This window comes from Strix uralensis, chromosome 14 (genome assembly GCF_047716275.1).
Source record: "Strix uralensis isolate ZFMK-TIS-50842 chromosome 14, bStrUra1, whole genome shotgun sequence".
Classification (NCBI taxonomy): Eukaryota; Metazoa; Chordata; class Aves; order Strigiformes; family Strigidae; genus Strix; species Strix uralensis.
The window spans coordinates 4332103-4358297 of record NC_133985.1 but is presented as its reverse complement, the minus strand read 5'-3'; the positions used below and the strand labels follow the sequence as shown (position 1 = coordinate 4358297).

At 50.5% G+C, this 26195-nt stretch overlaps 2 protein-coding genes across 3 annotated transcripts; both read right to left on the bottom strand.

The window, feature by feature from the left end:
* Nucleotides 1-228: 228 nt before the first annotated feature.
* On the bottom strand, nt 229-5630 carry PROB1 (proline rich basic protein 1). The gene has a single exon (XM_074883455.1). The coding sequence runs from the start codon at nt 4941-4943 to the stop codon at nt 642-644; it is 4302 nt and encodes a 1433-aa protein (XP_074739556.1). The 5' UTR covers nt 4944-5630; the 3' UTR covers nt 229-641.
* A 3859-nt stretch (nt 5631-9489) lies between these two features.
* Nucleotides 9490-24787, bottom strand: DNAJC18 (DnaJ heat shock protein family (Hsp40) member C18). Of its 2 annotated transcripts, XM_074883316.1 has the most exons (8): nt 24653-24787; nt 24325-24470; nt 22969-23154; nt 19494-19606; nt 18054-18163; nt 15841-16013; nt 15202-15286; nt 11502-11719 (listed from the first exon to the last, which is right to left on the bottom strand). In XM_074883316.1, exons 1-7 carry the CDS (start codon nt 24688-24690, stop codon nt 15240-15242), a joined length of 813 nt encoding a protein of 270 aa, XP_074739417.1. In that variant the 5' UTR covers nt 24691-24787; the 3' UTR covers nt 11502-11719; nt 15202-15239. The 2 variants fall into 2 exon arrangements, with proteins under 2 accessions (XP_074739416.1, XP_074739417.1); XM_074883315.1 differs by lacking the exon at nt 15202-15286 and having other exon boundaries at nt 9490-11719.
* Nucleotides 24788-26195: the final 1408 nt, after the last annotated feature.

Genomic DNA, 26195 nt, shown 5'->3' with positions numbered 1-26195 from the left:
CTGGGGCTTAGGGCTCAGGGCTGGGGTTTGGTGTTCAAGGGCTGGGGTTCAGGGCTTGTTGATGACTGCAGAGACCCCTCCTGCTCCCAGGGACCAGGATTCATCCAGTGGACACTCTAGGACAGATGGACAGACTGTGGGGTCCAAGTGCCTCAGCCCCTCAGCTCCCCCAAAGGGTCTGCATGAGCCCCTCACACCCCCCTCTTTACAGACTACACAAACACAGGATGAATATGCAGGTTTTAATTCAGTCTCAGCATTTTTATTACTATTTTAGGGAGTCCGTGCTGCAGCCATGGCTGTGGGGGGGCTGGCGGTGGCTGGACCATCGTCTCCCTGTGCCGACCAGCCCAGGTCACCCTTGGGATGGGACCGGCAGTACAGAGGGAAAGCGGGGGCCGTGCATCTGGTCCCTTTGCCAGCCGGGGCCCATGGCTTCAGGGCTGCCAGGTGCTCACACTGGAAAATACCCTGCATACCATGCAGTCCACGAGGAGCCGGTGATGTCCAGCTGGTGGCCGTTACCCCTCGGTGCTTCGCCAGCTCAGCCGCGGACAGAGGGTCTCTCCTGTGCCGGGGGGTGATGCTGATTTTGGGGTTAAAGGGAGATGCCACACGGGTCCCTCCCTGGCCAAGGACTGTCACATTCGGAGCAGCGGTTCCTTGTCGGGCCCGGCAGGGCTGGCACGGGCAGGGGGCTGGCCGGGGCTGGGGCCGGGGCTGGCCTGCATCCCCGTGGGGATGTAGTACAGGCTCTCCAGGTACCCACCATCAGGACCCCCGGCAGCAGGTGGCCCCTCGCCCTTGGAGGCAGAGCTGAAGGTCCCGGAGAAGCTGGGGTTTTCAGCAGCCGGCAGGTCAGGGTGCGCAGGAGAGGGAGCGGAGGGTGGCGGGGGTGCTGGGAGCCCCGGGAAGCTGCTGTAGGACATGTAGGGTGGGCCATAGACCCCCGGGGCCATGAGCAGGGGGTTGAAAGGAGCCTGGTAGAGCCCTGTGTGCGATGCCACTGGTGGGATGAGCACCTCCAGGTACTGCCCGGTCTCGGGGTCATAGAGTGTTTTCAGCTGGGGTTGCCGTGGTGGCTCCATGTAGTAGCATTTCCCACTGTTGGGATCAACGAGCATCCTCCGGTGTGCAGGCAGGTGGGGGGCGAAGGGCTTGGTGGGGCTTGGCGTGCTCTTACTGCTCTGCAGGGCGCTCTCAGTCCTCCTGAGGAAATGGGGAGCATCCTCGAGGTGAGGCTGGGGCTGGGCTGGGGGCAGTGGCACTGCATGCTCCGCAGCGGCCGGGCCCGTGGAGGACTGGGGCAGGGGAGGCTCAGGGATGGGTTTGCTCCATGGCGCTTCCCCACCAGGCAGGGGACACACACCGGTCCCCAGTGAAGCACTGGCCGGGTTGGGGGCCAAAGGGGATCCAAAGGATGAGCTGACCACGTTGGAGACTAATGGGTACCCAAGGGAAGCAGGGACTGGGTTGGTGACCAAGGGGGACCCAAAGGATGAGCTGGCTGGGTGGGGGACCAAGGGGATCCCCAGTGATGAGTTGGGCAGATTAGGGACTGAGGGGGTCCCAAAGGATGCGCTGGATGGATTGGGGACCAAGGGGGTCCCAAAGGATACACCGGATGGATTAGGGACCAAAGGGGTCCCAAAGGATGCGTTGGCTGAGTTAGGGACCAAAGGGGTCCCAAAGGATGTGCTGGATGGATTGGGGACCAAGGGAGTCCCAAAGGACGTGCCACACAAGTTGGGGATGAAGGGGGTCCCAAAGGTCGCACTAGCTGGGTAGGGGATCAAGGGGGTCCCAAAAGACTTGGTGGGGTTGGAGACCAAGGGAGTCCCAAATGGTGTGTTGGCCACACTGGAGGCTGAGGGGAAGCCAAAGGATGAGTTGGACACATTGGGGACTGTGGGGGACCCAAAGGCTGTGCTGGCTGGCTTGGGGACCAAAGGGGTCCCAAAGGATGTGCTAGTTGGGTTGGGGACCAAGGGGGTCCCAAAGGACACGCTGGCTGGGCTGGGGACTGCAGAGGTCCCAAAGGACATGCTGGCTGGGTTGGGGACCGAGGGAAGCTTTGGCATCGGAGAGGATTTGGGGCCTTTCACAGGAATTGCTAAGTAGTTGGAGTTCTCCGCCGGGGCAGCAGGAAGGTTCGGCTCGGTGCCTGCCGGCCACTTCGGTAAATGCTCCCAAGCCTCCCTCCGCTCCGGCAGCCGGCCAGAGGGACCTTCGCTGCCCTCCCTGGCTTCAAACGGGGTGGCGGGGCCGGTGCTGTCAGCAGAGCTGCCGCTCCCCGCTGACGCCAGCCAGCTGCCTGGCTGCTTCTGCCTCTGCTCGCTTGCGGCTGGCTCTGGCGCGCTTCTTGCTGCCGGTTTCACAGGCTGTAGGTGCGTGCTGCCGCCAGCCGGGGCTCCGGCTCGGGGGTCCCCGCTGTCACAGCTTCCACGCCGCTGCGCCGCTGGCTCAGGCCCCTCAGCAGCATGGAGCCCTCCGGTGCCGTCACGGCCACGTCCCTCCTTTCCCTCTGTGGGACTTGGTGACAGTGGCGGGAGGAGAACAGTCTTCTCTGCCCGCAGCACCGCACTGCTCTGAGCCGGGGAGCCCTCCCGGGCCGCTGCCGGAGACCGCCGGCCCACCAGGACGTGGAGGTGGGTCTCCACGTGCGGCACTCCCTCGGCAACTGGCACCCACGGTGGCACCCTGAGCTCGCTCCGCTCCCGGCGTGGGGGAGATGCCGGTGGCCCCTCCGTGGCGGCCGCCTCCCTCCGCGTGGCCTGAACCCTCGTGATGTGGACGGGGGAGCCCTGGGTGGGCGAGGGCCGGCTGCTGGTGGGCTTTGCGGGGCCTTCGGCACATGCCGGGGCTGGCTCTCGGCTGGCAGCTGCCAGCACTTCCTCATCCCCCGGCTCTGTCGCTGGCTCCCGGCGGCAGACCGAGGTGCAGTGGATGACAAGCGGGGTGGCCGGCAGTGGCTCCCTGCCACTCGCTGGTGCCGTGGTGCCACGGGATGTGCCGGCAGTCCCAAAGCAGAGGCTGTAGCTGCTCTTCACCAGTTTGCGCACATCCCGGGGCTGCGGGATGCGCCCCTTCCCCTTCTCTTCTGGCTTGGGGGGGATGGCTGGGGGGGACCCCCGGGCCAGGGTCCCAGGGCTGGGTGGCTGGCGAGGCACTGCCGGTGGCTTCTCTTCCTGCCGGCTCTGTGGCAAGAGCCTCACCTCCTGCGCCCAGGAGGTGACAAGGCGGCGTGGCGGTGTGGCGTGGAGCACTGGGCTGTCGGCCTCGAAGGGGAGGAGTTTTGGGTGGCTGGGGCAGATGGCTCGCTGCTTCAAGCTGGGCCACGGCTTCGGCACTCTCTCAAATTTGCGGGCGACATCCAGCACCTTCCCCACCCCGGGATGGGCTTCAAACAAGGCACGCGCTTGCCGGTAACGGGTCCTCCCCGATGCTGGCTCCTCAGTGGCGCTGGGCAGCCGGTGGCTCTCCAGCACTTCCCGATACTTCATCCTCTCATTGAGTTCATTGAAAGTCTTCTTCAGCTTGCAGACGCTCTCCCTCGTTGCCTCACTCAGCACCACCCCCTTGGTGGGATGGGTGGTGGTGGCGTCCCCCACGGCCACCGTGGTCACCGCAGCCACCGGCATCCCGCCGCTCCGCAGGTCCTCAGCTGAGAAGCTGCAGTCCGAGCGGGAGAGTGAGCTGGACTTGCCCTCCAGGCCGTCCCCCAGCATGTCGGTGCCGGCAGAGGATGGCCCTGAGGAGGTCGAGCTGCCCCACAGCCCCTTCTGCTCCATCTTGATCCTCTGCTCGTACTGCATTTTCTTGGCGAGGACGTTTTTCACCAGGCAAGAAGCCGCTCTGGTCTTGCTGGCATCGGTGTCCAGGGAGGCTGTCTTCATGAACTGCTTGTAGTTGAGCCTGAAGTCCTCCCCGACGGCCCTGCCCTTGCTGAGGGGCTCCTTCCGGGCGGGGGGCAGGGGCTGGGGGGCTGGGCCGTCCCCCCGGGGGCCAAAACCTGTCTCCTTCCTCTCCTTCCTCTTCAGCAGGATCTGGCGCTTGGGGACAGTCCTCTTCTTGCAGTGGCCCTTCCTGGCCTCCCCGCTCTCCAGCTCCACGTCCACGCACTCGAACTGCTCCTTCCCCAGCAAGCCCAGCAGCTCCCCGTCCACGCCGACGGGGAAGGGCCAACCCATCCTGCCGTGGAGGGCTGCTACCGTGCCCCGGGGCTCGCTGCTGGCCACCGGCCACCGCCGCGGCCGCCCACCGTCCTCCGACAGCGAGTTGGAGAGGCTGGAAGAGGTGTGGGAGCTGCACATGTCGAGACGAGCAGCAGGGAGACCCGAGAGGCTGCGGAAAGCCCTGGCCGTCAGCGCTCGCACCTCGCCGTCCGCCTCGTCCGAATCGCTGGGCGCCCCGCCGAGCATCCCCCCGGGCTGCCGGGGCAGAGCCAGCTCCCCACCAGCGGTGGTGGCAGCAGCGGCAGGCTGCCGGTCCCCGCCGAGGAGACCCATCCTGCCCCCCGGCCGCGGCACCGGGCTATTCTTAGCCGCGATGGACAGCTGAGCCTGCTGCGGGAGGGCGAGGGGGCCGGGCAGCGGGGGGACGCGCGGGGCCCCCGCCGGAGCCCAGCACACCGGGGCAGCCCCCTCGGCATGGCTGCCCTGCCGCCCCGTGTCCCGGGGGGGTGTCCCCTCCTCATCCAGAAACTCCAGGCAGTCCTTGAAGGTCTCTGTCCCCTCTGAGCACAGGGCGGAGTGGTAGGAGGAGACGGAGGAGCCGGACATGCTCTTGGGGAGGTCGTCGCGGGGGAGGCCGGGGAGGTGGCCACCCTCCTCCTCCGACGTGGACCTCCGGCTCTCGCCGCCGCTGCGGGGACGCTCGCCGTCGGTGCCGGGGAACTCGGCATGGGAGAGCAGGACCGGGTCCCTCTTCCCACGGGGCATCATGGCTGGGACAACCCGGGGGGGGGGGGGCAGCCGGTGCTGGGGGACCCTCCTCAGAGCTGGGGACGCTCCGCCGGGGACGCCGGCTCGACCTTCTAGCTCCCTCGCTGTCCCGGCGGCTGGACCCGGCGGCGGGACGGAGCAGCCCCTCGATCACATGGACGTCAGCGAGCGCCAGCCGGGGGGAGGCGATGCCAAGCGCATTGCAGGGCTGCCACCGCCGCCCCCGGCCGCAGGGGTCTGCCGGGGGGCTGCCAGCACCACCCCCTGCCCCCTCATCCTGCACCACTGCTCCCCAAACCCGCAGGCGAGGTGCCAGGGCGTCCCCGCACTCCACAGGGGTACCCGGGCCGTAACCCCCGGTGCAGTGGGCTGGGCTGCCCCGGAGCTGGGGGACCCACAGACCCCTCCAGGACATCCCATCCCCGGTGCAGAGGGCACGGCTGGGCCCCGGGCTGCCACTCTGTCCCTCCCATGGCTACTCTCCCTCTGCCCGCCTTGCTGCAGGGATGGTGTGTCCCCATCCAAAACCACCCTGCCCCAAGAAGCAGCTCCCCCAAAACTAATCGCAAGCAGCCAGGAGCAAACTCAAGGCTCGAAACCAAACCGGGCACCAAGCACCTCCAGGACTCACAAGAGCCAAATGATGGACGGCTACTATTTGCCTTTTTCAGGGGGACCCAAAGCAAGTGGCCAGGGCACCCGCCATGGCACGAGGGTCTCCGCAGCTTGCCGGCCCTGACCGCTGCTGGCGAAGCTCAGCCCCAGCTTTCAGGGGGATTTTTGCAGTGAAGCCGCGGTAGCAGGTGCTCCCCAGCGCTGCCAGTCCTGGAGCAACCTGATGCCCAAGTCATCTGGGTTCATACAGGGACTAAATTTAAACCTTGGCAAGGAAAAGGAGGAGAGGAAAGCTTCCCTGACAGCTAGCCTCACGCTTAACCCTTCGCTGCTGAGCAGGGCTGTGATTGCAGGTGGCATTTGTGCCTATGGGGAGCGGAGGAGACCTGCCGTGGGCAGCATTTGCTGGTGTGGTGGCCTTGTGCAAGTGTGTGTGTGGGGGATTTCAAATCCCCAAAACCCTACAGCCTGGCTTTGCAGGGAGCCAGGGGGACTCGGCTGTCAGCGGAGGAGCTCTCCATGCTGCCTGAATGGCATGCTGCACCCCAAAACTTTGGGCTGCTGCTTGGGTGCTGCAACACCATATGGTCCCCCTGTGAGGGGGGGTCCCAGCGCTCAGCCTGGGGCTGGCTGGGTGCACCCCAAGCCCCCCGGACCCAGCTCCCCGCAGCCTGGGCCGGTGGCACGGCAGCCCAGCGGGCGCCTGCTGAGTCACTGCTGGCACCAGCCCTGGCACGGCACAGCCAGCAGCATCGCAGGGACGTGCACGCAGCCCCCGCCCGCTGCTGGGTTTGCAGTGCTGGGGGGCATGTGCAGACCCACAATGAGGGGGGTCCCCAGCCTGCCCAGATCCCAGAGAGATGCTGCTCCATTCCCTCTCCTCCACCAAGGGTCATGCCCAGCGTCCCAAGGCCACTGCTAGTTGGTGGGAAAGGGAGGTTGGTCCAGCCTGGGGTTACCAGTGTCCTGCTGAGCCTCCCTGGGGTGCTCTGCCAATGCCTGTGGTGTATTCAGGGTACCACTACAGGGGGCAGAGAAAGCACAAGGGGAACATGGGCTGAGGGAGCTGGTGAAGCTCTGGATAAGGTAAAATAATCAGCCTCGTGGGAGGATCCCTGCAGCATTCCCTGGGCATGAAGGGAACGATCCTTGTGATACTGCCTACGGGTCCTGCTGTCCTGGAAGTGGGCGTGAGGCCCATTTAGGGCAACAACTCGTATAACTGCTTTAAACCTTTCCTCTCCCTTTTTCCCAGCACTCGCGCTGGGCACAATTCCTGCTGCTGCTGCATCTTTCACTGACACCCAGCTCCTGCCAAAACCGAAACAGTCAGAGCGTCAACAGCTGCGACAAGTGGGGTGACAATACTGGGGGCTGCGAGGGTGACTGGAAAGTACCGCCACACACCCAGCCATGCGCCCGCTTCCCCGGCACCCGCCCTCGGCGCTGCGGGAGGCGGGATGGCCCCATACGCTCCCTGCTCTGTGGAAAAACGTGGCCAGGTTGCAGCAAGGACTGCCGGCTCGGCTGGTTTCTTCTGACGTTCCCAAGGCTGCCACGAACAGCCTGTCTGGGTGTGTTGCTGAGGCACAGAGGGAACGGGCTGGGCAGTCCTGCCTCACCGCCCCGGCTGCAGCCCGGGGCTGCTGCAACCCGCCGAGCAAGAGCCGCTCCAGCGCCCGCATCTCCTCCACCTGCTTCTGGGGTGCATCCCCCCCTCCTCGGTGTGGCTTGGGATTTCTAAACAGGAAAGAGAGAGGAGGGCATGGCAGAGATCCCCGCGGTCCTCCTGCTAACCAAAATACAGCCATTTTAGGTTAAGAGGCTGTAAACTTGTCTTCCAGCACCCAAAGCAGGTCGGGGTGTGTGGGGGAGCAGCCTGTTAGGCGTAAGCATGTTAAAAAACAACGGGTGGACCCAGGCTGTGCCAGACTTGCTAATTAAATGCTGATTTACTTTTATGTTCAAGCCAGCATGATACTGCCTGTGGACTTAGTATTGCATTTGTTTATTAACTTGTTTTTCGTGCCAGCGCTGTGCGTGCTCGCCTCTCAACACCAGCAACCTTGGGAGGGGCAGCGAGGAGGAAGATGAAGGCTGCTAGTAGCTGCCAAAAGCAGGACGTGCCTCTCCCACGCGGGACCTACTTTTTGCAACTCCAGAGGAGCAGGAAGCACTGGCCCAGCTTGGCAGAGGTTTTTCCAAGCTGCCTCTGGGGTTCGGAAGGGAAGCGGGAGGCGGAACAGGCCAGCAGCTCCGACCTGCCTCAAGCGCTTCAGTTCCCAAGGGTGGGATGGGCAAGCCCGGGGCAGATACGAACAGCCTGGCCGGCCCGAGCCTGCGAAGTGATCCACCTCCGAGTCTGGGCGAGGCTTTCCCGCCCGCCGCCGCGGCCCCGAGCTGGGCCGATGCCCGAGCAGGTGCCCGGGGCCGCACGCCAGAGGCGACTGAGAAGCTCCGGCCTGTCGAGACGGCGGTTTCACGCAGCCGCTCCCAGAGCGCGGGCCCGGGCCACATACGCGTTATTCTGGGGCCAGAACACGCTGGCCCGGGCCGGCCCGGGCCGGCACCCGCGGGGCTGACGGGCAGCGACACCGGCGGGACCCGCGACGACCGGGGGGCGCGGCCTGCGCAGGCCCCTCCCCGCCCGGCTGGGGAGGCGAGGCCCACAGGCCCACCCCGAGCCCCCCCGGGGATCAGCCCCTGTGACAGAGAGGGGAGATCGGTCCCCCCGCGCCGAGACCCCCCGGCTCCGGCCCCGCCGCGGGACGCCTGCGCCCGCCAAGGCCTGAGCGCCCGCCGCCATCTCCTGCACCCCCGCGGCAAATGGCGGCCGCCGGCGCCGGGCCTTCCCGTCTCCTAGCAACGCGTCTGCCGCCCCCGTCTTAAAGGGGCCGCGGCCGGCCCCCGCCCCCCCCCCCCGGCGTCCTCTACCCCCGAGGCGCGCCGGGGCAGGGGCCGGGCCGGGGCTCCGCAGCCCCGGGGAAGGGCTCAGCCGCCATCCAGGCCCCGGGGAGTACCCGCGGCTTTCCCGGGCGAGCCGCCGCCTGGGGCGGGCTGTCGCCGCGGGGACGGCGATTAGTTGATGGCCCGTCCCCGCGGATGCTGCCGCGCCGCCATTTCGCACGGAACAAACTCCCAGACGGCACAATCATCGCTCGTTTCAAAGTCAGGCTTTTACCACGGTACAGACAGGCACAGAAATGTCAACTCTTTCATTTAAAAAAAAAAAAAAAAATACACATATATATATATAAACCCCATTTGCAAGTGTGGCCCAAGAGCAGCCCCCGCCCCGCCAGCCCCGGGGAGGCAGCGCGGGGTGCTGGGCCCAGCGACCCAGGCCTGCCCAGAGAACGGCTTTTTCTACCTTTAGAGACCCAAGAAATAATCAGAAGTCAATCGCATTTTGGCAAATAACCTTTGGTCAATGACAGCAAGGCATTTCAACAGCCACCGGCATGATACGATTTTCCTTTTTTTCCTTACCGAGTAGGATGCCAGTGCTTTACAAAAATAATTACTTATGTTTATCACTGCAGACGTTTTAGCGCCAAATGCCCTTAGTCACAGTGCACACCACCAGCACGCAGTCATCTGTAACACCCTGACTGCGATTAGGAACAACGAACATCTTATTGCTTTTTGAAATATTTTTACCTTCCAGTCTCATCTTCTGCTTCATCCTGGCCTTTTTTCTCGTTGCAAAGACTCTTAAAATTATTGTGCTTCTCACAGGAGGTCTCCCACCTCCATAAAGCACTTTGACATCTTTGGATGAAAGGTGCAATCTATTTTAAGTGCAAGACACTACATATGAATTCAAGCTCCGTACAGCTCCAGTAAAGTTGTCATGTTTGGTCTTCCCACCTATATCGCTTTATAGCTACGGGAATCAAACAGGAATGACAGGGAAGATACCAAACCTGGAATAAAGTCCAACCAGTTTAATATATTTCAAATATATTCTACAAACTATTTAAATATAAAAAGCAACATTAAAAGAATTTTGCTTTTCTTACACACTCATGTGCTCAAAACTGGGAAATAGCAGAATTAAGGCTGCCTGTCTTACTGCCAGCCACATTACCAGCCTAGAATAATGGAACATTTCTGCCCTTACAGACTCTCACACTAAAGGTGTTTCACAACAACCCCCTCTAAATGCCTTTTTCACTGGCACTCTTCCCGTCCTGAGCGGCTGACAAACTCTGCTCAACTTCCCCAGGCACTCCTACAAAGTTTCCCAATGGGGCACAAAGGTTAACATAAAAATACTATCTTAAGGAGTCACTATGTTGTTGGGTTTTTTTTTTTTTTTTTTTTTAAAAACACACCACCATTTCATAGCAGCCATACTGCTGTAGTTGCAATGGCCTCATCATATATGGATGAATGCTTCTACATGCAGAAGCACCAAGTCTCAAAACCCAAGGCAAACACCTCCGCTCCAGTGCAGACCACCAGAAAAGCTTCTCTTCCTGCAGCCCCCGGATTCGCTTGGTGCCCAACCTCCCACTGCTGTAATGGATGGGACAGGGACACCAAGGGGTCACCTGCTGGTACCTGTGGTCCCAGCTCCCCGCTTGCAGTACCAGCTACCTCGTGCGGACGGGACGCCCTCAGCGCGTGGCAGAGCACCAGTACGTGACTGCTCCAGGCAGGTGGAGACCTGAAGTCTCAGCTTTAAAGGCAATTTTAATTCTGGCATTTCTCAAAACTTTTGAGCACTTTGCTTCCTAGGTTTAAGCCAAGGCCATCTGCGGTACTCGCAGCGAGTTTGAGGAATGGGGGCAACACCAGAGACTAGCTCAGTTTTAGTGGACCTGTACTTCCATGTCAGAGAGGTGAGTGCTGCCTCTGCTGGGGCTTTGCCGAGTCCCCACACCAAGGAGGGGGGGCAGAAGCCTGTGCCTCCAGTGCCTGTACTGCTGGGAAAGGTCCTTTGTAATAGTTCATTCCACGTGTGGCACGCACCCCCGGCAGCCCACCACAGAAACTGGCTTGGGAGGTTAATGATGCTCAGTGGGAGCTACACTCTGTTCTCTGCTGCTGCTGAGTACAACCCATCCTCAACCTGCCTTTAAATGCCTGGTTTCGTAAAGGAGGATCAAGAAAAAACAGGACACTACCACATGGATCTTTTTCTTTGCAATACTAATCTCTACAGTAAAACATTCATAACTGCTCAACAGAGTAAAAATATGCTACATCAAAACTGTACCAGAAAAAGCAGGACCCCTGTAACAGCTGGAGAAGAGTTTGCAGATAAAAATCAGAGTAAAACAGCCAGCTTAAAAATATGCCACTGAAAACATATGAGAAAATAAATACAGTTGTCCTTTCTCTACAGTTTGGCAGACACTGGAATTGGTGCAATTCACAGACTCTCATCTTCTTGTTCACTGTCGGCGTCTCAGCGTGTTGTCTCGCCAGGGAACAGAAGGGGCTTGGCCCTCCAGGTTGGGGGGGCGGGGCTGGGAGCTGCTCAAGTGCTCACCTGAGGCAGGGACTTGACTCCTCGGAATTCAGCATTGCGTATGACACTCCACAGGAACACGCTGCCTTCCATCTGCATTCGCAGCACGCAGCACTGTAGGAGCCAGGACATCCGCTTGGTATCAGTATGAGAAGGCGAGCGCACTTAATACCGAGAACTACGCTGCTCGTATGATCGAGTGAACTGCAGGTCCATATAAAATACAGAAAGCAAAGACATTTGTCTGCTCTCCTGGGAAGCATATACTGTTTGGATGGCAGACAAACTACCAATGAGGACAGGTTCCAAACTAACAGCGTTTCCCAGGGAATTAATTTACAAAGTGCCACTGGTCCTTGGGAACCAAATATAGTGTACAGTATATATTACAGCAAACACCAGCTCTGCGGCTTGTGTTGGCCCATCTCTGCACTATATGCAGAAGGACTTAAATATTCAGACTCTTTACAATAGACTCCTTCCCTTTTTATACAAAGGAAAATAAAAACATAAGTTAAACCAGCAATAAATAAAACTACAGAATGTGTGTGTCCTGGTCAGCCCCCTTTGTGCATTCCAATCAGACTGGAGAGCTTCTCACAGTGCTCAAGTTTCAGTGATTCTGCTTTCTGTTTTAACCGCTCATCTCTGTAAAGCTTGGCCAAATTTGACAAATCAGACTCTGAAAGATGAAAAAAATATGTATTAGGATCAAGCCATGAGCCTACTTTAAATAAGTGTTTCTCAGTGCTTTGTTATTCTCGTGGCATGGTTTTTTTTTTTTAATGCAACTTGTTTCAGTGAAACTGGGCATGTTAACAACTTTCTTTAATGAGAGGCCATCAGGTTTAACCAGGCTAGCTACTTAAAGTATTTTCATAATTGCTTGAAAACTCAGTTATAACCCTCTCTACCAGTGCACTAGTAGGACAATAACCAAAACTAAAAATGACCGATTATTACCGTCTACAGAGAAAACACAAACTATGAAAGTATAGCTTAGAAGTCACGTAAGATTTAAAATTGTTAATGATCTAAAGAATAGGTGACTGCTTTCAAATATACATATACAGTTAAACTAACTGTGCATAAAAAGGGGCTAGTAGGATACCATTTGCTACACAGCACCCGTCTTAGGCGATACCGCTATGTACGTTTGAATGAGACTCATCTGACCCTGCCCTGATCCTTACTGAGGTATCACCAGGCACAGACGGGGAGGGGGGTTACTCTACACCCATCAGCAGTATTTAAGTGACAAGCCAGAAGGAAAGGGAGCCTCACCACTACTTTTCCTATCGCTGCCTTGGGGCTGTGTCAGCTGTCTGCAGCCTAAGCAGGAACTACAAGACATACACCCCTGCCCATGTAACTGAGAAACACAATCTTCTGGCAGATCTATTCTGCAAGGGCCCATCCAAATATATACTTTAAGGTATAGATAATTTTTTTTTTGATGTTGCACTTCTCAGAATTCAAACTCTGTCTGGCCACAGGTTTGCCCAGAAGGCATGATCAATTTTTTTTTTTTTTGGTATTGATTACAGGAAGGTGAACAGCTAGCTGAGGGACTTGTCTGAAAGGCTTCTATGCCCTTTCATTAACAATACAATCTCAAATGTACTTTGCATATTTTTTTCCCCTTCCTCTCAAAAGCAACATAAAACTGAAATAATCCCATTGTTTAAATTATTTCCCCTCAGTAATTCAGAGAAGTTTCTTTTGCCGATTATCTAAGGAAGTCTTCAATATTGCTTTCTCCCTGAAGAACAATTTAGATCCAGGATTAGATGCACCCAAGAGAATAGCAGTAATTTGTTTCTGAAAAGGTCAAAATTTCCCTAAGCACAGGCTACCTGATGACACTCAATTTTTCAAAGAGCTTTTATACACCTTACAAGTCCCTCATTTTACAAAATCATTCAGAGTGGAAAGAACTTCAATACATCCTTTCATGCCTTATATCCTCTGCCCCTGTCCCACTGAAATTTAAAGCCATTTAACCATTAAACTTATTGAAAAGCTTTACAAGCTGACAGGCATGAACGCTTTATTTTAGATTAGTTATCAATTTTCAGGTTTTATAACTCAAATGCCACTCAAGTAGTGCTGGGCACATAGCCTTGACAAGCCTTCAGCAAAACTAGATTCGGGTAATTGTCTCCAAGTCCAGAGTCCCTGGCGTTCTGCAGTGAAGAATCTCAGTTTACACTTACCCACTTGGGCAAAATTATGCACTGCAAACGCTTACACTTCTGACAGCATTCATTCTGTCACGTCTGTTCCTTGGGTTGTTCAATCTTTTACATCGAGTTGTTCCTTTGAACTTTTTCTCTTTAAGGAAGTCCTAAAATACCAAATTCCAACTACATATCCTTATTCTCTCTGTTTTCAGTTGCCTCTTTGTAATTTTCTACGACTCAGAGCTCTCTGCAGTCTTACTTTACAGTTGTGCTATCACAGCTGAACAATGTCCTGTAAAAACCTGGGATGTGCTTTTTGTACTTAACTGTATCAAAGATTTCAGAAGACCAAAAACCACAGCATAACTTTTACACACTATTCTGCTGTGAAGAGAGAAACACTGTCTACTGATAGCGGTATAAAAGTGACTGTCTGAGCAAGATACCAATATATCAGTTACTTTTGAAGTTTTCATTAAGGTAGTTGAACACCAGGTAACATTTTTCAAGTCATAAAGCCAAGAACTTTAAAACTCAATCTGTTCCTACCTAATCTATGTCCATTTTGCAGGTGCTAAAGAGAAATGCACCTTCAGTAAACAAAAACTTACTATTAATAGACATCCAAGTGAGGAAAAAAAACCTGACTACATGAAGTTAGACACTTAAACATGAATTAATGGACCAAAGTTATGAAACAACAGCTGACTAAGAACTGTCTCAACATCTCCAGAGGACTTTTCCCCAGCACTCCATCTTGTATTCACAGTTTATCTGTACTAAAGTTAGCACAGTCTCAGCTGTGCTCATTACCTGCTCGCTGGCCTAGATGGTAATCATTCTGAAAATGTTTTTTTTTTAATTACAGTGGTGTCCTCAGGCTACTGTTAATTGTGGATGTTGTAAATATATTTGCAGATGTGTGACTAATATGGTCTCTAAGTGTAAAAAGCTCCAGGAGCAGCACTGTTTTGTAGGCAGTACTTGTCATTCAATGCTGGATCATCTCCCCCTTTCGGACTACCAGTCTCTCTGACTTGCAAACTCCATTGCCCATTTTGGGGCACGACACTCCTTAGTTCAGGGACTACGTGAAAGAGAAAACATGATGACTTTCAGTTGCACAAGGTCAATTAAAAGGATTTTTCTGTAAGAAATTAATTCTATCCCTATAGCAAGCCTACACATGAAGCCTACATTTATGGTTATTAACAGCCATATTATACCTAGGGGCTGCTACTGCCAGCCACAGGTGCTCAAAGATCACAAGTCAAGCACACCAAAACCAAAGGGATTTTTTGCGATTTTTATGGCTTTTTATCACTTTTTTTTTTTCTTTTCTAACTTCAGAGCCTACATCTGTATATTTCGCTTTAAAAGCAAGATTGGTAACTTTTATATAAAATAAAACAAAACAGTCTCTGGATGAAAACAGAACAACCCTTCCCATCAAACACCTGTAAATAGTTTGGAGTCAGCAATGCTTGTTACCTCTAGCACAGGATTAAACAAGTCTTGTTTAGACAAAGTGTATGCTTCCATAATGATGCAACTGGTAAAGAAACTGTAAACATGTGCAAAGTCACCTTTTAGTAGTGTGCTGAGGCCTGTTTTACATAGAGCAATTAAGAAAGCCCTACTGGTGTGTGAAAGCAGCTTGCCTGCTACTACTAAACATTTACACAGAAACAACTTCTTCCAGTTTCCTTTATGCACAGCAGTAGTTTGTGTTTACTCATTTCAAGGTGATGAGTTCTTTAGCTGAAAAATATCAGTCACAATGTCCCAACTTCAGCTAGTCCCTGTAATTTGATTTCTGTTATTTTTACAGTTCCAAAAGAAGCAGGGATTTGCTCTGTTTTCAATGAACTAGATTAGCAGTAATTACCAAGTAATACAATGTGGGGTTAAAATACATGCCTTTATATGTGCTACTGATCCACTTAGGACTGACGTGAGAATAATGATTTTGAATGCTCACATTTTTCTGTTCTCCCTTTCTGCATTCAATTCTTGTTTTTAAAAGACAATCTTGACTATGGTGAAAAACATGATCTCAAACTCATCTAAAGATAGAAAATGCAAATAAGCGCACAAAACAACCACAGAAGCACGCTCTTTGAAAACTGATACCAGTAACACAGTCTACTGCAAGATTACCAAAAGCACCTGAATAGGCTATGGGCTCTCCTGCTGATAAAGTTTTGAAGAAAAAGTTAGACAATCTTCTTGTGGAGCCAGTCAAAGCAAAAATGATTCTGCTCCAGCAAAGGAAAGGTGATGTCTCAAATCTTTGCTGGTCCTGTCAGAGCTAGATAAATGTGGTGGATTATACGTTTAAATCATCATCACTAAATTATTCAAGCATAAAAACGGGGTGGAAAAAACGTCTCAAATGGTGACGTCTACTTTCCACTTGTGTCTCAGAATCACCTAAAATGAATTTTGACAGACCCTCAAGAATAGCAAATTCAGAGCAGATGTGAGAAATACCAGTGCAAGGTTTGAGAATTTATAAGCATCGGAAAATGAGGCTAAAAATGGCAATGCTTTGTGAAGCATAGCCACCATACAACTACTGATGGGTTGTAGGCACACACTTGTAACAAAAATAACTTACTTTGCTGTTTCTCCTTCCAGCAGCTGGTCTGAATATAATCTATGTAATCTTTTTCAACGGTTTTCTCTAGCTCTTGAAGTTCTGCTCCTTGATAATTCTTTTCAAAGTTTTTATCAACATAGTAAGGCACCTGCAAGTTCTCTGTTTCTCTACTAATAACATGGCCTATGGACCTGTGAAGACATCATGGAGAAAACAGATTTTTTTAGCAGTTCAAAAATAAAGAAATCAATAGATGTTTCTCCATATTAGCATTTCCAGAGGACAGTATTTACAACAAGTTCTTTACAGTTACTTCCTGCAGGACTGTAGCTCCCTCAGCCATCCAATAAGGAAATTACAAGTCTCAGGCACAGCAAGCTGTGCACTACAAACAGAATTCACACCCCCCCCCGCTAAAAACCACAGGAATATATCTACTATTTGGAGATATCTACAAAGAACTGACTCCGAGCTGACACTGTTCCTTCCAAATACTGTGTTTGTTCTCAACAGCTCAGTCAAGCCACTTCCAAAACAGAAGAGAAAATTTTATCTGTGAACAGAAGCTCCACACATTTTCTTCTGTTTGTTGGTCATTTCTAGAAATCCATGGGAACTGATAATGAATGTAGAGATTACAGGAAAGGCATATGAGCCTAGTATTGCTTAGGGCACAATGCAATTGTATCTGGATTTTCCCAATTTCTGGATCCTTTAGTAGAAATAAAAATTAGCCGGGGAGATTCTAGTTACACTTTCCTTTAGGGTTTTATAATCATCACTAAGCGAAGTGGGGCATGGAATATCCCAAAGAATATCCTGTAGGTAGAATTATCCACTCTGACGCAGCCACTGGATTAAACTATACTCTTATTCTGAACTTCCTTATTTGAGCAAAGATACCCAGGCCTTTTTTCAAATCACTGCCCAGAGAAAGAGGCAGGCAGCCAAAACACAAAGCTTACACTCTACTCAATGGAATCCAGTTTGCCCCTTCTATTTCCTGGACTCCTCATTTCATTCTCTCTCACTATGTCTCAGAGGTGTATGCTCTCTTTCTATAACAATTTATTTTAGTTTTTAGGCTGTTATTTTTTTTTAAGGATATGATTTAGAGAAACAGCATAACTGTGTACGAGGCTCAGGCCTGACTATCTCAAATCAACAGGGGAGGTAGTGAAGAAAAGCAGGAGAGATTAGCTGTTCTGGGGGCAGTGTGGGAGGTTTCACATGGGACTGGCAGATAGCAAAAACACTTTCTGAAAAAAAAAAACCAAAAAACCAACAACCCCAACCACCACCCACCCCAAAAACAACCACCCCCTTGTTCTTATGCTAGGTCTACACACTGACATCTCCTGGCAAAAAACAGTAAAGGGTGTTGGGCTACTATGACAGTGGAGAGGATATGGGCCTAAACTGTAGTTTTACTCCTAGAAGGGAGCAAGGGGAGTGTTTGAAGCACTCTGCTACTGCAGGAAGTTCTCCAAAACCTGCTGACTCCCACTCCTACCTCAGTAAGAGCCAGGGAAGGAGACTGAACTGAGCTCTTTCCCACCAGAGAGCTTCCCTCCTCCCAACACCAGATGCTGAGAGGGGCAAGTGGGTTTTCCTCTGCCCCACAAACTCAGCTTACAGCAGGTCTGGTGCCGTTCCTTCTGCTTCCAGAGCTGACCAGTTCAGTTTGCCCTCTGCAACCCTGGGGTCCTGCTTCTTTCCAGATGTTAAACCAGGGCATTTCAAGGCTTTAATGATTTGTGGAGGTCAACAATTCTTCCAGTGGAATTCAGGCTCCAGAGCAGATTTGGATTTAAACTGTGAACCACAGGCTTCATTTTTCAATCACTTTACAGAGGAACCTCAGTGGTGGTCCACAGATCCCTGGGGGCGGGCAGACCAGATCAGCACTGTAGCTGAGCTACACCCACATTCCTGCTACTGTATCACTGTGCAAAAACATTTCACACCAGTTGAGAAAGCTTTCTGGCTCAGTGCCTCTGTTTGTTCAGCACACAGTACAATAAAGCACACCAGAGTTAACTTCACAGCGATAAAGCTCAGCAGAACTCATCAATAGAGACTGTTGGTATTTCCTTATTTACAAATTGATAACACTTTCTAGAAAGAGCAGAACAGAACAATAACATGCATTTTGCCATCAAGTCCAACAACCGTCTACCTCCTTATCGCAAACACCGAAGACCAGAAAAATGTGTTTTTAAATTACTTACGATTTGTAGAATAGGCTGTAGGGTGGGTTTGTGGCCATCAGCTGAGTTATAACTGACACTATTATTATTATGAAAACTGGCATCAACTGTATAAATGCAGAATATGAATTCTGAAAAGAACAACAATAATTAGTAGTCAAGAAAAGATACAGATGAAAAAGGATTATCTGTTCACAGAGACCAGGCTATCTATCATAGATCAACAATGTATTAAATGTAAACTGAAAAGAAAAAAAAGAGGAAAACTTTGGAATTTTGAGAGGGATGGCATTTTAATTTCAAAATAACCTTTATTAATAATCTCAGAAAAGTCTTTAAAGCCATTTTCTTTCAATTATATTTTCATGACGTTCCTTTCATCTGCATCCTCCTTCACAAGGCGACAGATGCCCACAGCGCTGTACCTGTCAGTGACCAGCTGACAATCCAGGCTGAAGGAACACACTGCAATTCCCATTTGTGCCTACGGCTTTCCATGAATCTTCTGAAGTTTGCTACACGCGTTCTAAAAATCTCTATCTCTGTTCAAACACTGGATAAAATGGCTGAAAAGTAAAGGGTTAAGAGACCACATGCAGTGTAGCTTGGGACAGGATGCAAGCATTTGGTTATTTGTTTGAATGAATTTAGTAGAACAAAAGAGTGGGAAAAAAATATCAAAGAGAAAACACAGATCTTCTGCTTTCATTTGATTTCTAAACTGGCTTCTAAAGTGCCTTTTCTAATCAGGAGCAAAATAAAATATGCAGCTATTCAGGCTTTCCTCTCTGCCCTGGGATAGCAACAACCTGATGCAGTGGTAGGTGGGATTCATTTGCCCTAGCTTAGCTGTCTATAGGCTGTATCAGGTTTTTTTCAGAGCCTGACTGCAAGAGCCTCACAGGAAAAAATTCATCTTCCTTGGAGAACGATCTCATTAGGTTAAGACTGCCTCCGGAGGAAGATTTTTTCCAAGGCAGGTGGCATGCCTGTATGTGCACTAGCCACAAATGACACCTTGAGTCTCATGTGGAGGTTTCAGCTGGTAGAAATGTACCCCAGACCCATCCTGCCTTGGGCAGGAAGGGGCCTGTGCAGCACCTGGGCAGAGGTTGTGTGCTAATTTACTGAGGGATTAAATGTGCCATGAGGACAAGTCAATACTTCTGTATCCACTATCAGTCCTCACTTGGACTAGTTGTTGTTGGATACTAAACCACTAGAGCTTGCAAAAAGGAAGTGCCTGCAAAACACTCAGTGACAGAGACTCCAGGGCCTGCAATCCTATATACAATGTATCTTTAAAGCAGTTACTTTTGAAAACATCCATTTTGGCTGCAGCACTTTAGAATAAATGCTGAGCATTTAAGGATGGGAAAGTCTGTTCTGGCTTCAGATGTGTAAGCGGACCCCTCACCCTGGTGAGATATTTAAGCTCAAGAGATCCCTCCTCTTGGCTACCTGTGGCCTGTTTTCTTCCTCTTCTTGCTCCTGTGTCCATGCTCTTTCATTTCGGTGTCTCCGTGGATAATAGTGCGTATCTCTGGCTACATTTGAGAACATATGGATATTTCCTGTTAAAAGAAACCAAGAGAGAGTCATGATCTTCATACAGTTGCTGGTACTCACCTGTATTTCTCAGAGTTTCTAGTGGATTATCCAGGCTTATACTACACAGCCTGAGTTACAGTTGTGAGACCTCAGATTTAAAAGCACAAACACTCTTCATCTTCAAATGTTAAAATAATATGTCATTCCAAAAAGTATGCCAGAGAATTGTAAAGTTTGCCCCAAGTTCATCTTAATTTCAATCAGACTGTAGAAACATGCTATAATTTTTATTATTGTATCTCGTATTTTAACACCGGTTTTGTCACATTCACTTGCAAGGCCGTAGCTTGTGTTGCACCTCCAGGCTCTAAGCAAGAAAATGAATTTGCTTCACCAGATTCAGGCCATGAATTATGGCTTCCCATAATTACTGAATATGGTCTTCTACACTCATTTCTACTTCCTCCTCCTTCAAGCTATTAATAGTTTCACTCACTTTTATAATAAGGAAAGATATTTTTAAAGATGAATTAAAAAAAAGTACAATTCAGGATTTCCTTTCTTGCACACTGAATGTAGTTGATTTATTTTTAAAAATTCTAAAATGAGGAAAGAATTGCATATGCTGTTTCGATTTGAAGCTTCAGCTCTGATTTTATCATCATATGAATATCTTAATAATAGCTGTGCTCTCTTGAAATTCTGAATGTCTTTGTATTAGAAAACTAAAATTTATGGCCTTATGACAACAGAAATGCAAATCTATTTTAAGCCCTGGGAAAGATGTCACATTATTTTACACTCTTATACTGTCCTTTCTCTGAATTTCCCAAAGAATTCTGAAGGAAACGTGGGTGGAAATGACCTTTGCTACCGTGTCAAAACATCTGTTTCATTGCTTGTTTAAAGATTTTTCCGAGGGTCTAGGCACGTTTGCAGTCAGGGCTCCAACAGAGCGCCAAACAAGGCTGGCTGGAAGAAGGAAAGTTTCTTACTTGAAAAAGGAAGTTTGTTTCTAGCATTCAACACTGCTCAGACAATATTTTATCAAGCTGTGAAAAAACAGAAGCAAGTGTGGGAAGAGAAGAATAGCTTTTGCAAGGGTGCCTAGAAAAAAGTTTTCCCAAATTCTAAGAATTTCTGCTAGCAGTTTCTTCCCTTCCATATGTGTTTATTTTTTATGAGAAGGAAGTTCAACTTGTAGACTCTACACATTATAACTGCACACTATGTCATGTAGAGAGTCTCCTTTTAGACTTATGACATTTAACATTTTAGTTTTTTTCCACTGAATATCCATAGAGGAAAAACACACGGTAAAACCAAAGCTATAAACCTGCCCACAAAAGCTATACAAATGAGTTTACCCTAATACCAACACTTCTTACTCAGACTTCCAGAAAGCCTGGTGATAGCAAGGTGTCACAAAACAAAAACCAGCACAACATCGCAGCTTAGCACAAACTTCAGCATGCAAGTCCTACTTATTATGACAGTTTAAAAAATGTTCTCTTTGTATCAACTATCTGAGCATCCTCTTACTAGTAATTCTCTTGCTAAGTAGAAACTGTGTTAGCTTTGACTATTTGGAAAACTACTGAACTGATGATTTTCCGTAATTTAAAACTCACTTTTAGATTAGGAAAACGTGCATAAACTTAGACCCAAACATTTTAGACCCAAAAAAAGATGTGGACAAGCTGGAGAAGGTCCAGAGGAGGGCCATGAGAACAATCAGCCACTGGAATAATCTCCCCAGGAAAGTGGTGGATTCCCCAACACTGGACACTTTTTAAGATTCAGCTGGACAGGCTGTTGGGCCACCTTGTCTAGACTGGGCTTTTGCTGAGAAAGGTTGGACCAGATGATCCTTGAGGTCCCTTCCAACCTGGTATTCTGCAATTCTATGATTTTTCTGGTGAGGAAACTATTGTTTACTACCAACACCTATTACTACGAAATTATATTTTTACTTTCTTATTCTCTGCCACTTTTATAAAAATTCCCATTTACTTCTTCATACCACTCTACTTGTTAAACCTACCACGCCCAGTACCCAAATTCCTCCTGCAGCTCCTCAATTTCTTGTCCTCAACTCCACACCTTCCTGTTGCCCACAGCTACAAAGTGGTCACACTCCATGTGTTTCACTAGTGGCTGAGGCAAAAGGCACATGCAGGTGCAATTTCTTGTAAAGTCAGAAATGGAAAACTTGCAAACTCAGTGTGGAGTTATGCCACACTGAGTTTGGCTCACTTTGCACATGTACTGATCAAATTCTGAAAGCAATTTGAGGTCCCCTTAGCTGCAAGATGCTACAACACAGACTAAGGTTATAGGGAACTTGTAATTACCTGTATCTGTGGCTTTACACTGTAGTAATTTACATGTATGTTGCTTTATACCATGCTTTGGAGGTGAAAAAGTTTACAAGAGTGCTAAAGCAATTTCTGAGATACTGCCAGGAAGACCCTTGAGCTCACCATACCTTTCAGATTTACTTTTAATCCAAACCTGTATTCCACTGCTCTTGCAGTATCTTTCTATTTTTACTACAAATACAAAAACCAAGGCTGGACTGAGATATGCTCGGAGCTACTACAGGTAGGGATCTACTGTTCTGTTACTGGATACTGTATATATCCAGTAACAGTCAGCCATTCCTGGCAGGCATCACTTTCTGAGCTAAAGAGTTTTAATTTCTTTAGAGCATGCAAGCTGCTGCAAGCCAAATGAACCCCTATGTTTTCCTAGTTATAAGGGCACTGAGACCACGACGCCAGGAGCTGCTGCCACACTGTACTGGAACACGGTAAGGTGTCTCAAGAACACCACCATCAGCAAAGATACCTCTGATCCTTTCCCATTCACACCTTATTTTACCTACCATATCACTGTTGGCTTCAGACAACAGAGGGAATAAAAGCAGCAACAAAAATAAGGGTCTTCAGCTACAGCTGGTATTCAAATGTTGCCTGACTAAGAATCAAACAGCCTAATCCCTTGCCAGCCTAAAATGTTCTTACCCCTAACTAGTACTGTCAGAAATTTTCATGAGAGGCTGGGAGATTAGGAACTTGCCCTGGCAGCAACAGCCATTACTGCACTGGCAGCTCTCTCTTCTAGGAGCATTGCTGGACAGCAAGGCTGGGCTTTGACAAGATTTTTGCGGGAATGGAGTTGCTAAAAATCTCAAATTTAAACCATTAAGGGAGCTTTTCCAGGCACAAAAAGCTAGGAATAGAGAAGAGAGTAAATCCAAGAAAGTTTTTGCTCTTTTCAAACGTATAATCAACTCTCTGAGCTGTACCAAGAGAAGCTGAGCTTCCTTTACGGTCTAGTGTCAGTTCATTGCATTTCAAAAACACTGCAGACAGATACCGACCTGTAGGAAAGTGCCCACCAAAAAACACGTTGAATATTTCTTCTGGTGTGATGTCTGCTTCAAATTCTGTGTAGTAATTATAGTGCCTGGCCGGGCCAGTGCTGACATGCTCTTGGTCACTTCCGAATTCATCGTATCGTAATCGTTTTTCAGGGTTGCTCAGAACTGCAAAAGCATTGCCTATTGCTGGAGAGTGAATTAAAAGTGTTACACAGCCATACTACACAGTGTTTCCAGATCTCAGACTTTTATAAGAGTAGCAAAAAAGCCCAAACAGGCATTGAAAATTTGTGCTTGACCAAAGACTGAGCTACTTTTGAAAGAACTGACTTTGTAAAAAAAGTGTTGTAACACTGGCATTACCTGTGATGGAACCTATTTCCTGCTATCACTGATACCAGGAAAAAGACAAAAGTGTGAAAAGTATATGGAGAGAGTTGAAATATTTGTAAAACTGAGGTGAGAGAGTCACTTCAGTCAAGAGATTGAGTGAGAATGTAACATTTTATCAGATCAAACTAAGCAACTCATATAGAAGTGCAACTCCATATAGCATATACAGTTAATACAAAGTTAATAACTTCAGAGTCTAATTAAAATGCAGAACCACCTTCCAAGTTTTTCTGTCGTCAGAGATGCTTGTGAAGCTGTATAGCATATCTATTTCACACTTTATGTCAAACCACCCAGAAGTATCTTTGGTTCATCATCTTCCTTGACCTCTGGCAGAACACAGCTGTAAACAACTTCATAGAGAAATACAACCCTAACACAAAAAAATAAAACCCTTCAAAAGCTCCTTATTCTAATAGACTATAAATGAGTATCTTACTTTCCTCGTGCTGCCTTACATTGCTGTTGCAGACAGCTGCAACACAGCACAGAAAAGGCAAAAGATGTAAGAGTTTAGATGCTAACATCATTGATATAGGCTTAGATTGCAACATTACTTAAAAGTCCAGACACAGAATATTGGCCTCAAATTTCATATGCTTGCATATATGAGATTTTTTTTATGACACAGAGCAGTTATTGATTACACAACACCACCCTCTCCTGCATGGGCAGTATAATTTCCAAGCACTGTTCTGAACCTTTAGCAGTACCTAGAAATGACACCTGGGATACGTTTCCCTTTGCTTATAATGGAAATCTGTATTCTAAAGATTAAAAGGCAAACCTTGCTGGGCAGCTGCGGGATTTTGTGGAGATGCGCAAAGCTGTCTATAGAAATGACAAGCTATATAGGCCCGTATGCTGCCTTTACATAAGGCGCAGAACTGTAAGTCTGAGGCAGCCTGTCCTCGTTTTGATCTTGCTTTACGACTTTGGAAAGCGGGCCAGCCCCCACCTCACCTTTAAAAGCTTCCGTTGCTCCGGGAGCGCGGTTCTTGTCAGGGTGAAATTTCAGGGCCAGTTTGCGGTAGGCTTTCTTCAGGTCCTCGTCGCTGGCGTCCCTCTCCACGCCCAGAATTTCATAGTAGTTCCGACACCGCTTTATTCTGGAAGCGCACACAAGGTTATCTTTACCGGCCTATCCCCCCAGAGCCCGCCGCAGGCCTCCACCAGAGACCCATCGTCCCCCGCCACCGAGCGCGGCCCCCGCGCGAACCGGCTCCCGCTGCTCCCTCAGGCGCTCCTCTCCCCCAGCCCCGGCCTGGCGGAGCCCCCGCGCCGCGCTCACCGCCGCACGCCGTCCAGCTGCTCCGCTGTGTAGGTCATGGCGGCCGCGGCGGGCCCCGGGGCAGCCCGCCCGCCCCCCGCGCCCCTCACAGCCCGCCGCCCCGGCCCGCCCGCGCCGCCATGTTGTGCGCGGAGGCGGCGGCCGCGCGGGGGCCTCTGGGTAGGGGAGTCCTGCGCCCCCCGCCGGCGGCGCGCGGACTGCAGTACCCAGCGGGCACCGCGCGGGGCGCCTCGTGACGTCATCTCGCGGCTCGGGGCTGTGGCGGGCGGCGCCCTGAGGGGAGCGGGCGCGGGGCAGCGGCGGGAGCGCCGCCGGGTGCCCTCAGAGCTGCGGTGGTGGCCCGTGGGGGCCCCTCGCCTCCCCGCCGCCGCGTGAGGTCAGTGCTGTGACGAGGACGATGGCTTCAGGGAGTGGCGTGGCTGTGTCGGTGCTGAAGGCTCCTTGCTGGCAGCGCTGCTGCATTGGCAGGGCCGCGGGAGGCGGTCTGGGGCCGTCGTGTTGAGACTGGAAGGAGTGTGCAGGAATGTCTCCTTCACGCCTTCCGACCAAGCTTTGGCTGGAAGCCCCTCAAGGGCTTGTCCTGCAACTCCCTCCAGCTGCAGTCATGCATTGCCAATGCCGCTGCTTGTTTCCCCTCATCTCACGTGCTAATTAAAGCTGGGCTAATGAGTGGTGGAAGGTGGAGTCACGGTGTGAGGGAGCTGGTGTCTTCCACCAGTGTGCTTTGTAGGAGCACAGCAGGTTGGAGAAGATCTCTCCTTTCATGTGAGCAGCAGCAACTGGAAGTTAGGGGTCACATCACTTCCATTGTTTATTTTTTATTTAGTCTTTCCTTTGAACAAGGTCGAGGTTGGAGCTTTGCTTTTGCATATGGATCACTTCTAGAATGGAGCAGGTTTAGGTTATTTGCCAAGAGCTTCAAGAGTCTATGGGAAGAGGGAGGTCAAAGGAAGGAAAAAAAAAGCAGTAGTGAGATCCCATGGGACAGTCTTCAGAGGTCTGGGGAAATTTGTTCCTTGTCTGCAGGAGGGGAGACTAATTAAAGCTTGACACTCACTGAAGTGTCTGATATCACAGGTGCTTACCAGCTGCCTTTGTGGTGTCTTCCTGGGACTAAAAACCTACTCGTGATGCTCCATGCACCAAGTCACAGGCCTCTGGGGTCTGGAGCTATCTGGATCCACCTAGCTGGGAATCACCTGGGATCTTGGGCTTGAGCAAATTCACTGGTCTGGTGGAGGCTGGTAAATGGAGTGATGTCATTTTATTTTTCAGGAATTTTACCAGAAAAGTTTCATTATTAAAAAATAACCTATCCTGGTGCATATGTTAAAGATAGAAAATATGTTGGATCTTAGCAGGAGTTGTGAAAACTTTGCATTTATTTTGCTGAACACTTCATTGCCATTGTGGATATCCAGTTCCACTGGATAACCACTGTAGCAAAGCACAGCTACCTCTAGCACTGCACATTCCAGTAAACATCTCCTATCCATCCTATAAAATTAAATCAGTCTAAATTATTATGTTTCATTGAACTGTG